The sequence below is a fragment of the Rhododendron vialii genome, chromosome 11a (assembly GCF_030253575.1).
Source record: "Rhododendron vialii isolate Sample 1 chromosome 11a, ASM3025357v1".
Taxonomy (NCBI): Eukaryota; Viridiplantae; Streptophyta; class Magnoliopsida; order Ericales; family Ericaceae; genus Rhododendron; species Rhododendron vialii.
Window position 1 is genome coordinate 18,761,426 of NC_080567.1, and position 15,614 is coordinate 18,777,039.

General features: G+C 38.2%; 1 protein-coding gene across 7 annotated transcripts; it reads right to left on the bottom strand.

Moving 5' to 3' along the window:
• Positions 1 to 615: 615 nt before the first annotated feature.
• LOC131306710 (uncharacterized) lies at positions 616 to 7,615 on the bottom strand. 7 transcript variants are annotated; one of them, XM_058333114.1, is made up of 12 exons: positions 7,353 to 7,615; positions 5,304 to 5,391; positions 4,313 to 4,487; positions 4,000 to 4,179; positions 3,371 to 3,521; positions 3,051 to 3,277; positions 2,752 to 2,967; positions 2,577 to 2,666; positions 2,413 to 2,499; positions 1,782 to 1,898; positions 932 to 1,168; positions 616 to 841 (listed from the first exon to the last, which is right to left on the bottom strand). In XM_058333114.1, the coding sequence occupies exons 4-12, from the start codon at positions 4,150 to 4,152 to the stop codon at positions 812 to 814; spliced, it is 1,308 nt and encodes a 435-aa protein (XP_058189097.1). In that variant the 5' UTR covers positions 4,153 to 4,179; positions 4,313 to 4,487; positions 5,304 to 5,391; positions 7,353 to 7,615; the 3' UTR covers positions 616 to 811. The 7 variants fall into 7 exon arrangements, 6 of the variants coding, with proteins under 6 accessions (XP_058189097.1, XP_058189098.1, XP_058189099.1 ...); XM_058333115.1 differs by having other exon boundaries at positions 4,313 to 4,493; XM_058333116.1 differs by lacking the exon at positions 5,304 to 5,391.
• Positions 7,616 to 15,614: the final 7,999 nt, after the last annotated feature.

Here is a 15,614-nt window from a genome sequence, read left to right on the forward strand (position 1 = left end):
AAGTTCCGATGGTAGGTATTCCAAGCAGATTTTTTATGGTAGTTTGGGAGTACCGAACAATCACTACAAGAAATAACAGTTTTTGCAACGGTTCATTACCGTTGGAAATGGAGGAATACCGTTGCGAAAAGGCTTTTGCAACGGCCCGGCGACGGGATTGGGTGGTGGCAGTAAGGGGGGTGGCAAATGGGTTTTCGCGTCAGGACTGTCCCGTCGTGAAGTATTAGCGACGGGAAATTGATCGTTTGCAACGGTAATTTAGCCGCGCAAATAAATTGCAAAAATGAAATTTTGATTGCCACGGTATGTAATACTGTGGCAAATATGATATTACCCATCGCAAAAAACATTATCGTTCTTACTACTACAGCAACTCCCGTCGCAAAAGTGCATTTTTTTTTTTTATCGAATTTCATCCATAATAAGAACGAGTTTCTGTAGCTCTAAAATTAACCATTCATTCAAGCTCATGTATTGCAAACCTAAACCTCTTCATTGAATACAAACCTCTTCATTGTTGTTTTCAAATCATCCATTCACATCCATATTCTAAACCAAGTTGAAAAAAATCATAATTCTCAAATTCCTAATAGCAACACAATTCATCATCTTGTATCGAAATCATCCATTCATCCATATTCAAAATCAAGTTGAACAAAACCATAATTCTCAAATTCCTAATAACAACACAACACAATCCAATATCATCCATCTCTTTCAACCACATAGACAAAAATACTAAAACACCTAGAGCAAATGAAAAACTAAACAAAGTCTCTAAGAGAAAGACTACAAATTGTAAAGAACACACTCAATAATCGTCCATCTCTTTCTCGATCACCTGAAAAGTATAACAATAAAAAAAATTAAAATCAACTTATAGAAGCAATATAGAATTAAATGAAACAATAAAATCAGAGTCGCAACCTACATCACAAAAATTCCATGCAACATAACGGCCAAGAGCATCTCCAACAGTGTCTACACCTGGACGAGTTCTTTCCAAAAGAACATGGGGCATTATTGCTTTACCAACATATACTTTACAATAGCCTTCACCCAATCGTTCTCCATCTAATTGTATGTCAGGATCTGAACTAATAAGTAGCCCTTCACCCACATCGTACTTTGGAATATGAGACGTTTGCAAGTATACTTCTCGTCCAAACTAGAAAGAATTTAAATTTCAATCAGACTCCAACCTCCAATATATAATATGTAAAAGCATTATAAAGCATGAAAGTTGATACTTTCGGACCATCCATATATTAAACTCAGAGCTGGCTCAAGACCCTATGAGAGCTAGTTCATGAATTATTAGTTGAAGTCCCTTGCAGGCAGCACATTGAAACAATGAATACAATTTTGACTCCCTCATGAAAAGCAAACAAGTAGCGAGGGATATGAGTATTTGTCGCTTTGTACCCCATCTATTTTTTTTTTGTCAACTACCCCACATCACCTGTAGGAGAAATAAAAGACTCCAAAGAGACTATCAATACACTTGTAGTTCAGATATGGATAGAGAGGCGGAAGTGGCCTAAACCAATGCAACACGTCACGAAACTCAAGTGACCACCTAAGGAACACAAGAAATTGAAAATTTGGCCCTTAACCAAGCCATCAAAGCACCATCCCAACATTTACTGCCTACTTTTAAATTTTAACAGACACGACAATGCCTCTGAGTATAGAATCATTTTTCCGTCATTCTAATACCTTAGACCGGGTTGTGGAGCATGAACTAAAGGAGGATTCATGAAACAAAATGTATAAGATACCTGCTCAACAGGTCCTGGAGAATGTGTCGGTGTTCTATGACCTCGCTCCAATGTCAGGGTGTCACCTCCGATAGACTGATCTCTTACAGTTCGATGTCCACTTGCCGCATCTGGAAACTACAAAATCAATGACATATTTGTAAGTATATGCATGCATCCTAATTCCACTAAATGTAGCAATTACGTACAAAGTGTACTCTACATAATGTAGTTAACCTGTCTAGCCTCTGAACCCCTAGACTCCATGTACTCAAACATGTGATATTGTAGCTTTTCAAATTATGAAGCGAAGCGTTCAGTTAGGCGAGCCTCAATTCGTTGCTCGATTTCAGCCATTGATGATGGATTGATTGTTTGTGATGGCCCAGAATCCTTTTTATACACTGACGACCGGGGAACACCCCCTCCGTAGGTCCTACAATAGCCATGATTATCTTTCCCCACAATGGAATGGAAGATCCGGTCTCGTGCCTTTATCGTCCTTTCATCTTCACTCAGTAACTCTACTTGTCGATTATACTCTATCTATATTGGAAGTACATAAGTATGCAATAAATATCTGAATACAAAAAATAAAAAACTTATATATATATATATATATATGTATGTATGTATGTATGTATGTATGTACCATTATCTCTTTAACTTCAGGGTTGTCTTGTCTCCGTGTCTGCAAGTAGATACTCATCTTGTCAAGGCTCTCTCCATTTGCAGCTAGCTATAATTGTCAAATGAAAAATATTTGGACATCATTTATTTCCAAAGAAAAAAAATCCTAATGTAAAAAACACGTACATCATATCTTATTTGGGAAAAGGGTGTCCGGCCAGTGTTATGAGGTGCGCCGCGCCAACTTCGATTCCCTTTGTTACGAAGGGCTTTGGCCTATAAATTCATTTAAACATGAAAACTTCAAGTAACTATGTATTATGTATTATTCAAACTTTTTGACAAAACTGTTTACTCATACTGCTACTTCCTCAATTTGCCAATACTCTACAAGTTCTTTCCACTGATCTGGATCAACAAAATCAGGCACTCTTAAGGCTATGTTTGGATCTGCATCTGGAAACATGTAGGACGTATAATGTTCAGCCTTTATCTTGGCTTTGTTATCCTTATATATTCTGCGACAAGAGTCCATGCATACACTCTCGTATTCTTCTGGGCAGAACTCCAAATTATCCTACAAACCAAAAAAATATATTGGAAACATCTACAAGGAGTTTTCTATGTAGCGATATCACTAATAAAACACATAAGTTATACCTGGACCTGTTTCCAGATACCCTCTTTAATATGATTGGGGACGGATTTCCAATTTAGATATGTGAATGGTACACGATAAGAGTTTCGCACCATAATACCCAATTGCCCTGTCAAGGAGTTGCCTTCATCTCCACGTGGTTTATTATTCGCATCAAACTGGACTTTTAGTTTACTTCCAGAACCCCAGCCCTTAATCCCTAAAGATTTGCTTCGACCATGCTTGGATCCTGATGACTTAGAAGTTGTTAGACCTAATAAATATTGTTAATAAATGATAACAAACATGTATGGGATAAATACAACTGTTTAAAGGCATCAACCAGTGTCACAAGAATTTGACATCGTGTTGGCTTGAGCGGAAGTAGATGATGATGATGATGGATGTGAGGTAGGATGAGTGGTATCATGAGTCGATACTTGCTGTTGTTGTGGTTGAGATCTAGGACGGCCAACCTTCCTTTTCCGCATAACCTATAAGCACAAAAAAAAAGCTATTTGCAATAATAATAAAAAGATATATGTTCAGGAAATTTCTAGCAACTTACAATCTCTGAAATCATCTAAAAACTCATGTCAAAACATCTCAAAAGTGTTTGAAGTTCTAGCTTAGAATCATCTTTAGAAAAAATTTCCAAAATTGTAGAGTTTCTCAGAGTTGACTGATTTTGCACAGAAAATTTCAAATTCAAAGTTCATATTCTTGTGAAACTCACGAGGCTAAAAACTTAGTCTCAAGCTAGCATATGTCAACACACCTACATTATCAGTGTAGTACACTTTAAATAAGTCTATAAATGTCAAGTATCATGTTAATTTTTTCATTGAAATGACAACGAGTAATGTAAGGCATCAAACATGTAGTTAAACACGAAGCTTAAATCATAATACTATACAATTATGAAAAACATGGAGATTAGAGAGCAAGAGGAAGGTGAAGTTAGCATCATACGTGTGTATCCTGCAATGGTGGCTGCAATGGTTGTGACGGTGGCTGCACTTGCTGTGACGGTGGTTGCAATATAGGTGTGTGAGATGATAGCTGGCTCGAGGAGGCATTCAAGTTGTCCATACGAGATTTTTTGTTACTTAACACCTCATACATAGTCCTAGGACGAGTCTACAATGGTGGCTGAACTGAAATGACCACCAGAAATGGAAGGCATAAAATATAAAGTTAAACACAAAGCTTGAATCATAGTACTCTACAATTATGAAAAATATGGAGATTAGAGAGCAAGAGGAAGGTGAAGTTAGCATCTTACGTGCATATCCTACAATGGTGGTTGCAATTGTTGTGACAGTGGCTGCAATATAGGTGCGTGAGATGATAGTTGGCTCGGGAAGGCATTCAAGTTGTCCATACGAGATTTTTTGTTACTTAAAACCTCAGATATAGTCCTAGGACGACCAGCCGACTTGCTCTTCATTGTGTTGAATCTATAACTATAAGCATTAAACGTGTAAAGCAAAAAAGAACAATTTGCATGACATAGCAAAAAGAAATATAAAGCAATTATTACAGAATGAAAAACGTAACAACGGTATTTAAAAAAAAAAGGCATTGTTGCAATCTAATTAAATAAATCATTCATTGGATTAAAAAAAATTGCTGCAATAATCTAATAACTTAAAATAAGAGACAAAGAATATTAGCACTATTCTATTGGAAGATCAACGGTTTCTCCTTCTGTTCCTTCTCTCACCCAACCAACTTGTTCATCACGAACCACTATATTCTCTTCCAAATCTTGACTCACAAAAGGATCAGCTTGATGGTCCCTAGAATGCAAATCGAACAAACCTCTCTGAGACATCTTCATAACAACCTCCCATTCTGGTTCGATGGGATCAGGAATATACCAAACTTGCTCTGCTTGTGGTGCCAAGATAAAAGGTTCATTAGTAGGTTGATCTCGATATAACAACCGGTTGAAGTTCACCAATGTAAATTTGTAGACATCTTCCTTCTTCCCATGACCATTATCAATCCAATCACATTTAAACAACACAAATTTAATGTCATTTGTGTATCGAACTTCAACTATGTCTCTCAAGCGTCCATAATAGTATTTATATACTCTTCCTCAGGTGTTTCTGTACATAAAAACTATTGAGGAGGATTGAAGTACATAAAACGATTCTCATATACACATGCACCCTATACCGTCAGTCTTATGTAAAAACACTAACAGGGTTCAAAAAAAAAAAAAAGTACATAAACTAAATAAGTAAAGAGCAAATAATTGAGCTTACCAAGCAAAAATACTATTGGATTGAAGGGAGCACTTCTAACAATCAGCTTGATAAATGCTCCACAACTATGTCACCGTTTCCAATCTTTCTATGGAGACAAAAGATAATTGAACGTAAGTTGAATTTGTATCAAGTTGGACTTACTACCAATTACAATTAGCATATAAAGCAACTAGCGAATTGCCCATGCCTATAGCACTACTACAACGATCCAAGTCACATCAAATTGCATTGACAGGATTCAAATTTCATTGATATCCAAACTGCAAGATTCATACTAATACCATGTTGGATTAAGTTCAACTATAATCTCAAAAACACTTAATAATAAAGTCAAACCCATAAACAAAAGTAGCTAAAAAGGGTGCTCTACATAAGTCGTGTTCTGCCAAAAAAAACAAAAACATGTCTTCATCACTCTTCATCGTCCTCCGAAAAGTTTTGTATCACCATACATGTACTGTATCCGAAGAGTGGAGTAGGGAACATGCAAACCACCTAAAAATAATTATTACAAAGATAAGGAAGATACCTAAAAACTCTCATATACAAAAAAGAGTGTCTGAAGTTACCTCATGTAAAGAGGTAGGGAGTTGTCTGTTCCTTTTAAGCAAAGCTATCACTAAAATCTCGCTATCACTTCAAGAAAAACTCAAGTCATGCAAATGTCGTAGTTTTTTTTGGTATGGTTAGGACTGAGAAGCGTTGGAATATAAATCATAAAGGTCATCGATGAATCGACCATCGTCCAAGTCAATGATATCCACACCTATGCCTACGACACTTTTAGCACAATTCTTGTCAATGAGACTAGTGTCTTGTTGAAAGCACCATTCATTTCAATACTACTAACGCAGCTCAAAGAATTTAGTGAAAATAGCAAGTACAATAGACACCAAATAAAAAGGTTGCACCAGAAATTTCAGGTAAGGAAGCCAAAGCATATGGTTTCAAATTGGGCAGCTAAGAGCATCTCCAATGGTTATGGCATTTTTTAGGAGCCAAACCCATTTTTTCGGATGACACCCACATATCCAATGGTCACACCCGTATATCACAACCATTTTAGAGAAGGTGCCTCCCTGTGACTGTACTTCTATCTTTGGGGCTATCTATCAATTGGCTAATGGTTTTTGTATTTCCTTCTTTTGGTCCAATAGAAATTCTAATAGAGTACCTCATTGGATGGCCACCTCTCATTTGAACGAGACCATTCCACGTTGATTACATTAACATCTCTTTTCCTTGTATTCAATAGATGCCTCCTATGAAAAACATTTCACAGACTCAAATTTCAAAGGATTATCCACCCCCAAACCTTTTTTCCCTGGTAAGGGCCTTGTCTTATTCGATAGAAACCTATTGAACACTTAGCTTGATTAGCGACTGATAAGTAGTACAACAAAAACTTCGTCATGACAAACACATAAATGAAACACTAAAAGATTCAAAGAACATCTACTACAAAAAAAAATAAAAAAAATAATATATCCATATCAAGGAAATCTGTCCAGAGTAGTGTAAAGTGGGAAAAAAAAAACCCAATTTTTTTTTTATAGATGAATGTTCAGTTTCTGGCAATCTGGTTTTTTATTTTGAACATTAATGTTCCATTGTGGCGTTTTATCAAACACGTGGTGATATTGGGCACGTCACTCGAATACGAGAAATAGCACCTCAACCCTTGGATCAAACATCCCCATTAATCAAGGTGTCCTCTAATCCCCATCTCCCCTGTTGGAACAAACAAATCGATAGAATATGTTTAAAACAAAACAAAACAAAAAACTATACCCTCAATAATACGCACATGCATATGTTCGATTTGCGATTTTCTGAAGTAAATTAGATTTCCATATACAAAAGGTACTGCGTAGTTGACAGGAACCAGTCTAGTACAAGCTATTGACAACATGATTCATCAAAAAGAAGCAGAAAAACCAACGAACATAACTATTTTCCAAAACAGAGAGTGCAATCACAACTCCTAAAAACCCTATAAATCCAGCGAAACTGATCTAATTTCTAAAGAGGAAGAGGGGTACTCACCGAGGGTAATTGAAGGGCTCAGTGTTGAAGGCGCTGTCACACGATGAAGGCAAAGTAAGGAAAAGATGAGAGTGAGCCATCGCGCGAGAGTTCAACGCATAAATTGTTTCTAGGGTATTTGCAGAACGGTTGAGAGTGAGAGCTGAAGGAGATGGGTCTTTTGTTAGTCGTGCAAAAAATTGCGGGGAAATTGCGCGGGGAAAAAATTGGGGGAAATACTATTCCACGTGCCCAGCTTTTGCCATCTGGGCAATTTGTCGAACAAAAAAAAGGTTTTAGGGACGTGATGCAGAATTTTGACAGCAGTTTTTGAGCATAATATTAGTATAATATCATACTAATATATATACATTTTTTAATAATATGGCGATATAATTATTTTGCGGATCTCAATAAGACAAAACTATTTTAACAGTCTAAATCGTTGATTTCGTTGTGCTAATTGATTAAATCATTATTGTAAAAAAATTTGCCTCAATTGGATTAGAAAGCTCCTTGATTGTGACACAATTTACTTTTGGATAATAGTTATCGCCCGATCAAATGTGTAGCGATATCCGATCAAATTCATTCTTGGTATGGATGATGAAATCCGTAATATGTAAAATGTAGACAGTTCAGATCAAAAAATAAAGACTCTGGTGGGAGTCGGGTCTTGCAATCTACTACTTTAATGCCTCGGAATGCATCAAATGTTGTTCGATCAAACTGTTGCCGATATCCGATGATCTTCGATTATGGTGGCAATGATGGAATCAGTGAGACATAAAAATCTAACGATTCCGATCGACAACTATAAATATTTAGTTGATAATGACTTTTAAATTCTATACGTTCAATATAATTGTTAACAAACTAAGTTTTGTGTTGTACTTGAATGTACGATAGTCATTTGACTGTGACACAATTACGATGATCCAAACCGTTGCTTTTGTTTTCCTTGTTGATTATGTCATTCTCGAATAAAATTATCTCAATCGGGTTTAGAAAGCATCTTTATCGAGAACAATGTCACTAACAAAGTGGATTTTTCTATCCGATCAAGTGTGTAGCTACCCTCCCGATTAACTTCGTTTTGGTGGAAATGATGTACTCCATAATATGTAAAAGAGGGACGGTTCAAATTGAAGAAAAAGACTTAGGTGGGTGTCGGGTATTGCAATCTAATACTTTAATGCATCGGGATGCATCAAATGTGATTCAATCAGGCGATCGCCGATATCCGATGATCTTCGATTTTGGTGATACTGATAGAATTAGTGAGACGTGAAATCCTAATGGTTCAGATCAACCACTATTAAAATAAAACCAACTGATTAAATTTAGAACTTATTCGTAGTGCGCAATACGAGGACGCTTAATTATTGTGTGACAAATCATGAGCGTCCGTGGTTTGCTTTGATTCAATAAATAAGCAACGGTCAGAAATATTAAATATATTTTCTGTCCTATGCTTTACAAAGTTCTCTTGTGCATACTAGTGGCAACTTATCTGTACAGTCGTTCGAGTTCGAGTCTTGGGCATAGCATTATCTTTGTCAATGTGTTTTTGAAAATGAGATATATTCTTTAAGTTACAATATAATTTTTTAGATTACTGAGATTAAAATATCTTTCCATTTCAATTTTTTTATATAACTGAAATTAAAAAACTATAGTCCATAATATTTTTTTACGCTTTTACAAAAAGTGAGATTTTAGTTTTTGGACTGTGATCTTTATGTTTATGCCATAAGTTTTTTTTTAGTCGCTAAGTGTGGGGAGGTGAAAAACCCTTGAAACTAAAACTCTGTATTTTTTTTCTTCCTATATTTGCCACGGGGTCCGACCCATTGCTTTTACTTGTTTAGATTGCCACGGATCCTTTTTACCGTGGCAGATGGATATTTTTTCACTACTAATTGCAACAGGAATTTTAGCTGTAGCAAATATAATACCCAGTCAATAAAATTGACCTTTTGCAACAGCAAAACCACCGAAGCAAATTTTCTGGTTGCCAATAGCCTAGTTTCTTGTAGTGAATTGGGTCCGGGGATTCTACAAAGCAACTCTTTATAGAGGTTTTTTTTTTTTTTTGTCATTCGTTAATCCAAATCTACTTTATTCTAGGGGACTTAGGAAGGGGGATGGGTACTTACGGGAATCAAACGTACCGTGCTCATGTGCATGAGAGTATAAGAGAGACACCAACTGTACTCTACTCCACTTGCACCCTATATGTGGGCAACATGCCCTGAAAATGTAAGGCGGATCGAGGGAGCGCTAGTGGGATGAGCGCTCAATTCAGAGTCGCCACTTGGGTTTGAAGATCTGACATCCAAGGAACCGAACTTAAAACGCTCTTTGTGCTGTTTGATTCGAAAAAGTGAAGGCACCAGTCCGTCATAACCATATCTGGGTTCGGGAGCCAGGTTACTAGAGGGGAAGAGTTTTAAGGTACCCCTCTCGCCCAATCCGGAGATCGGTCTCTACTTAGGCATTTATGAAAACATTTGTGATTCTGTTTGATTAATAAATTCTTTAGCCATTTAGGGGCGGGGAACAGTTTAATGGGGATTAAGACTGTAATAGTTTGTAGGATGTGATAGATGGCATGAATGCACAATTCGTATAGGATGAAAATAGACTGATGTGGGAGTTTAAACAGACTGGAAAGCCCTTGTTTTGGAGTGACGTGTGCAAGAAGAAACCATCATGCACTGATTAAATCACTACATGCTGACCCAACCTGCACGCGCTACTACAAGACATGCACGCGCTAGTAAGCCTAAGCCCACAGCTCTTATTCTCAAACCCTCTGGGTTCTGGAAAGACCAGTGCACACCCAGAACAAACCAAGTAGTTTATAGCAGTTAAAACTACACAGTTTATAGGCTGAAAGCCCTACAAATTAACAAAGCACCTCATAAACAGTGGGAGACAAAACAGTGGCCTAAGGCCAATTCACCCATGCAAGAATAACACAATGGAAAATCATTTGAATAAGACCACCTGCGCGCGGGTTGGGAACTTGCGCGAGCCCATCCGGGCTATTTTCCAGTACTTGTTCTCACATGACTGGGACTCTGGGACATGTCCAGATATACCCCAGTTGGTGTTCCAAAAGAACAGAAATAAGTATTGAAATACAAGTTAACAATTTTTAACATAACAAATGTCACGCCCTCGATTTTTAACCTAAAAATAAATACTTTTCATAATTTAAGAATCCTCACAAATACCAGCCGAATACCCCAAAAGAGATTTTTCATTTCCACATGACCAAAGCACATGTCCTGCTCCAAGTATTTCAAAAGGTTACAACCTTGGCACACTGGCCCAAAAATAACGTAATTACAATTAAAGTTGAAAACTAAGAAGTTTACATAAGTTTCAAGTCGAAGAGTGATTATGAGAGTTACATCATATCTTCCCAAAATAAAATAATAAGATGCTAGGTAACTTCTCGATGTCAGCTTTCAAAATGATGAAGTCAAATGCCCGGCAAACACTCCATGTCAATACCCTTGTGATGTACCTGAAAAGAATGAGTTACAATAGCCCAGTAGGAAAATCTCTACAACCTTTTTATGCAAATGATGAGATTTGAACTTATAAGAAACAAAGTCTCGGATAACAAGGGAGAATACAATCGGACACCAATATCATACCGGGAATCCAAAACTCAAGGAACACTTCGCTGTCATTACCTAACCCATTAATCATTCTTTTAATTCTTTTCTATTCAAGGCTCTATTTCACACGCTTCCATATTAAGGGACACATATTTTGGGCGTTGAGGACCTCGTATATTCTCCGTTGATCTCAAATATGAGCTCAAGTAACTCCTTTACTAGCGACACACCGAATGGTGGACCCAAAGACATTCCGAGCATTCGGACCCCGTATACCCACTATGCGTTCCGGGTGATTGCAACCTCGTACATCCATTTCACATTCCGGGTCTCGGACCCCGTATATCCATTTCATGTTCCGGGTATTAAGACCCCGTATGTCCATTTCGAGTCATTTGTATCTCATCTCGTCATAAGTGTTTGTAAGATCCTAATTGCAAGCGTGTAGATAAAGAAGGGTTAATTTTAAGTAAACGGTTCACACCACAATTCACTTTTCCATTCCGTTCCCGAACTTGCTATCTAAACCCATTCTCCGTACTACATAGCCTCAAGTGCTAAATTATCTCATTATGTTGATGCCTCCTCCACATTTCTATTCAACAATCAACCTTATCATCACATACGCTATTTTAACGAGTCCCGATCTTCTAATTTAATGTCTCCTAATATTCTACATAGTTAAGCAAACGCACATGTAAAGTATTAGTACAATACTCATTCAATATAACACTAGAATCCTATATAACACGAGCCAATGAATGAAGATGACCAAGGAACCACTGGAGCACCAATAACCGGGTTTGGCAATGGTTTGGAGTAACTAGGAATGCGCTAGAAATGAGTGGAAGTCGCTACAATTGAACAGGGAACAACAGCAACAAAACTGTCCAAACAGAGGTGGTATCAATACCTATCAAAGGTGGTATCGATACCCAAGGTTTCAAGACGGTTCTAGGTTCAAGGGTATCGATACCTCTGCAGAGATTTTCCTGCAGATTTCTCTCGAAACAAACCCAACTTCTATCAACGATCTAAGGCATGAACAAGGTATAAAATCAACTCAATAACATATAAAGAGTGTGAGAAATCCCTAGCTCAAGTATGAAAGCCGAACCTAAGAGATTATCCGAGCCTTAGACTCCAAAAGCTTGAATCAACCGAAACACGCGTCCTCCAAGCGAAACCCACGAAATTCAAGCTCACAATCACGATTGAGGGATGGATTGGAGGTTAATCCATAAAGGTTTTTGATGAAATTTGGAGTGAGGGAAAGAGAGAGAGTTGAAAGCCTTGAGGGAGAGAGAGGTTTCGGAGAGAGAGTGGAGAGAATGAGAGTTATGTGTGTGTCGACTGATTTAGGAAAAGGGAAACAAGGGGAAATACTTCCCTGCTACTCACCCATACATCTATCCATGCACACACATTAATTGCACTAGCACCCTTCCACAAATAAAGTTATCATATCAACCCCAAATCAAATAACCACGTCGAGTATTTCCAACATTTTTGCCTTTTACTAACGATTTATGAAATGTAAAATTAACACGGATCTCTATAGGAAAACAGTAAACTGGTTATCAAGCATGTTCACAGTGATGAATAGACAAGAAATAAAGCATAAAATAGGGATCTTGACCCCACACTGGATCTACGTGTTCAAACCCCAACGCGCAGGTTCAAAACCCAAGCGCGCAGGTCCCAGTCCCCACGCAAGATCTGCGCGCGCAGCCATAGAGTGGTGCGCACGTACGAACGATCGGCGCGCGTTGGTGCCTTGTTTTCACAATTTTTCTAACCTGCTAGCCTTAGGACCAGGACTAATATTGATTACCAGCCTTAACCCTACCAGCCCCCCTCAGGGATCAGAACAAAAAATAGTATGTATGCTATACGTAGATTGAGTTTGAAATGAAGTTGAGCTTTGATGTGTTTGAAGATGGAAGCTTTTTGAGTGATAGAAGCAAAGAACAAGATGGCTTGTTGCTTGGGATTAGGATTTGCAAGTGATTTGTGGCTTAGGGCTAGGATGTTTACAACCTAGGAAGCTTTTGTTTGTTAACTTGGTGAACCTCTTGCTTGGATGGCCAATGGGGTATTTATAGGAGGAATGGTGGCAGATATGGAGATGCAACCAGCCTAGCAAATGGCTGGTTGGGGTTGCTTGGTGGCTAAGTTTCCTCCCTTAAAAAGGTTGGTGAGAGATATGTAAGAGAGGAAGCACAGGGGTGATGGGGACAGGCTCAGTCGCACAACTGGCTCAGTAGCTCCCTGATGATGGCTTCTGCAGCTAGCAAAAAGATGATGGGGACAGGTTTTAACCGACGCGCGTGTGTCTTAGACTGGCGCACGCGAGCCAAACCAACCGTGCATGGGTCAACGGTCAAGCTTTGACTGTTGACCACACCTAGCAGTTTGACCAACGCACGCAGGTTCTCGACCAGCGCGTGTCAGTAGGGTTTTGGCTTTTCGAATGGCTCAGGCTAGGTTAGGTTCAAAGGTTTTGCAAACACCCAAAGCTCAAATATGCTATCATTTCTAAGGTATTCTTGATCCGTTTCATCGTTGGAGAATAAAAAACCGAAAATAAACTAATCTGAAAAGTCCAGATTGAGGTGTCTACACGATAGAGTATTGAATTATTTTACTAGCGAAAATTATAAAATACCTAAGCAAAGTCGAATTTGAATTATTTTACAAGTGAAAATTATAAATTTACCTAAGCATTTAATTTACAAAGTCGCACGTGTTGATTTGTGCCCTCATAGGTATAATACATTCCGTAGGTGTTTGAGAGATATGTATATAATGCATTCTGTAGGTGTTTCATATATGTGAACCAATGTGAACCGAAGTGGAAAAGATGAAAATTAAGAAGTCAAAAAACTCATCTCCATCTACTTCTGCCTTTTGTTCTTTAACATCAAAAACTAAAAATCCATTTTTGTGGAATGAATTATGGGTGAGGTGTTGGGAGTCTGAATCGCCTGAGGTTCTTTATGTGTGCGTAGGCCCAATTTGTTGGGGAGTTTCCCTTCATACATGTTACCAACAATTTCCTCTTCATGTGTGAACTATGCATTGGGCCTTGCTTCCCACCCCCCCATCTGATCCAGTTGACTCTCCCTTAATTGTTGATCGATTACCATTCTCCAACACATGTCTAAACCTGGGCTTATGCATCGCACCCACTTCATCGAGAGCCATCACACTCCAAGAGAGCCACCTTGCCGATGGCCACCTGCCGCACGCACTAGAAATTTTTCTGCTCCATCAAGAGTTACAATGGATTTTTTCACTCCTCTAAGAATCTCCATGCAAACCAATGACCACTAATGCTTCCGAGAGAGTTCACCGGTATATCGTCAAACATCGGCTCTGATACTACTTATTGGGAGTCTATCCTCCCAAAGTTTTCCCATGTGCTCATAGGCCCAATCCGTTGAAGAATATCCCTTCACACATGTTCCCAGCATGAGAACATCCAAACACCTACAATTGGAAAATGTAAAAATGAAAGGGCAAAAAGTAGTAAACCAAAGAGAATATATATATATATACTCCCTCCGTCCCATAATATTTGTCCGGTCCGCAAAACGAGAACTATAAAATAATGTATTTCTTTCAAGAAAAAATTCAAATTTTTTTCATAAGTTAAAAGAACTCGTCAAGATCTAGTAAATTGTTGAATTTTTTTTCAACTTTTCTTACAAAAATTGTATTATTTTTACGTCTCTGTTTTGCGGATCGGACAAATATTATGGAACGGGGGGAGTATATATATATATATAAATAGAGAGAGAGAGAGAGAGAGAGAGAGAGAGGGGGGCGAGCCTATCTTGTACTGAGGCAAATGGCCAACTCAGAGAAGTGCCTATTTTCCAATTTGAGAATTGAGACCCATCCAAGTTTTTGAAGTAAGTATCTAAAATAAGACAATCAACTACTACTTGAGAAAGGCCAAGACCTAAATTTCCGTACATACAAGCCCAACAATGATCGAACGAGATATAACCCGCTACAAGAATAAAACTCGACGACAAAAAATGAATAATCAAAATTATAGATTCTGACAAAGATCAGAGACTCCTATATAACTTTCTTATAGGAATGAAATGAGAAAGAGAAGATGGAATTAAAACTGAGATTGTTTCTCCTCAAGAATGACAAGAGACCAAATTCATGGTTCTTGATCATCAATGATTGAAGGGGCACATGAAAATCGGGGCAAGGGCATTCTTTCCTGTCTTTTCACCGCTGGAGGCATGGAGGCAAAAAGTGAATATCCCCTTTTTGAAAAATTGAAAGGCCCTTAACCTTGAAAGATCTTCAGCCTTTGCTTCTCCTTGTTCTCTTCTTGTCTACCAGAACCCTTCTTTCCTTCTCGTATGGAGTCACAGTATAGTATAGTTTACGTGTGCGGAATGCAGGTCCACCACTTCCCCATCGCGTTAAGGGAGCAGCCTAAATGGATCCTACCCTTTTGGTAGTCTGGGCCCTTGGTGCTCTTCCCCCTTAATGCTTGGTCGCACTATCAAAGTCGTTAAGGCCTCCCAAGCCTTCCTCCTTCTCAATGACCGAACGCTTAGAAAAGAGTTCAATCGTTCATTCAATTCTCGGAAATATAACTTCAGTCTTTCAATCACTT

Bases quoted from the DNA above. Each gene is read 5' to 3' on its own strand.
- LOC131306710 (XM_058333116.1), bottom strand. From the start codon at position 4,152: ATGTATGAGGTGTTAAGTAACAAAAAATCTCGTATGGACAACTTGAAT. The intron at 3,522-3,999 runs GTATGATGCTAA...TTGTGCTTATAG, and splicing joins CACCATTGCAGGATACACAC to GTTATGCGGAAAAGGAAGGT. The intron at 3,278-3,370 runs GTTGATGCCTTT...CTAAGTCATCAG, and splicing joins GTCAAATTCTTGTGACACTG to GATCCAAGCATGGTCGAAGC.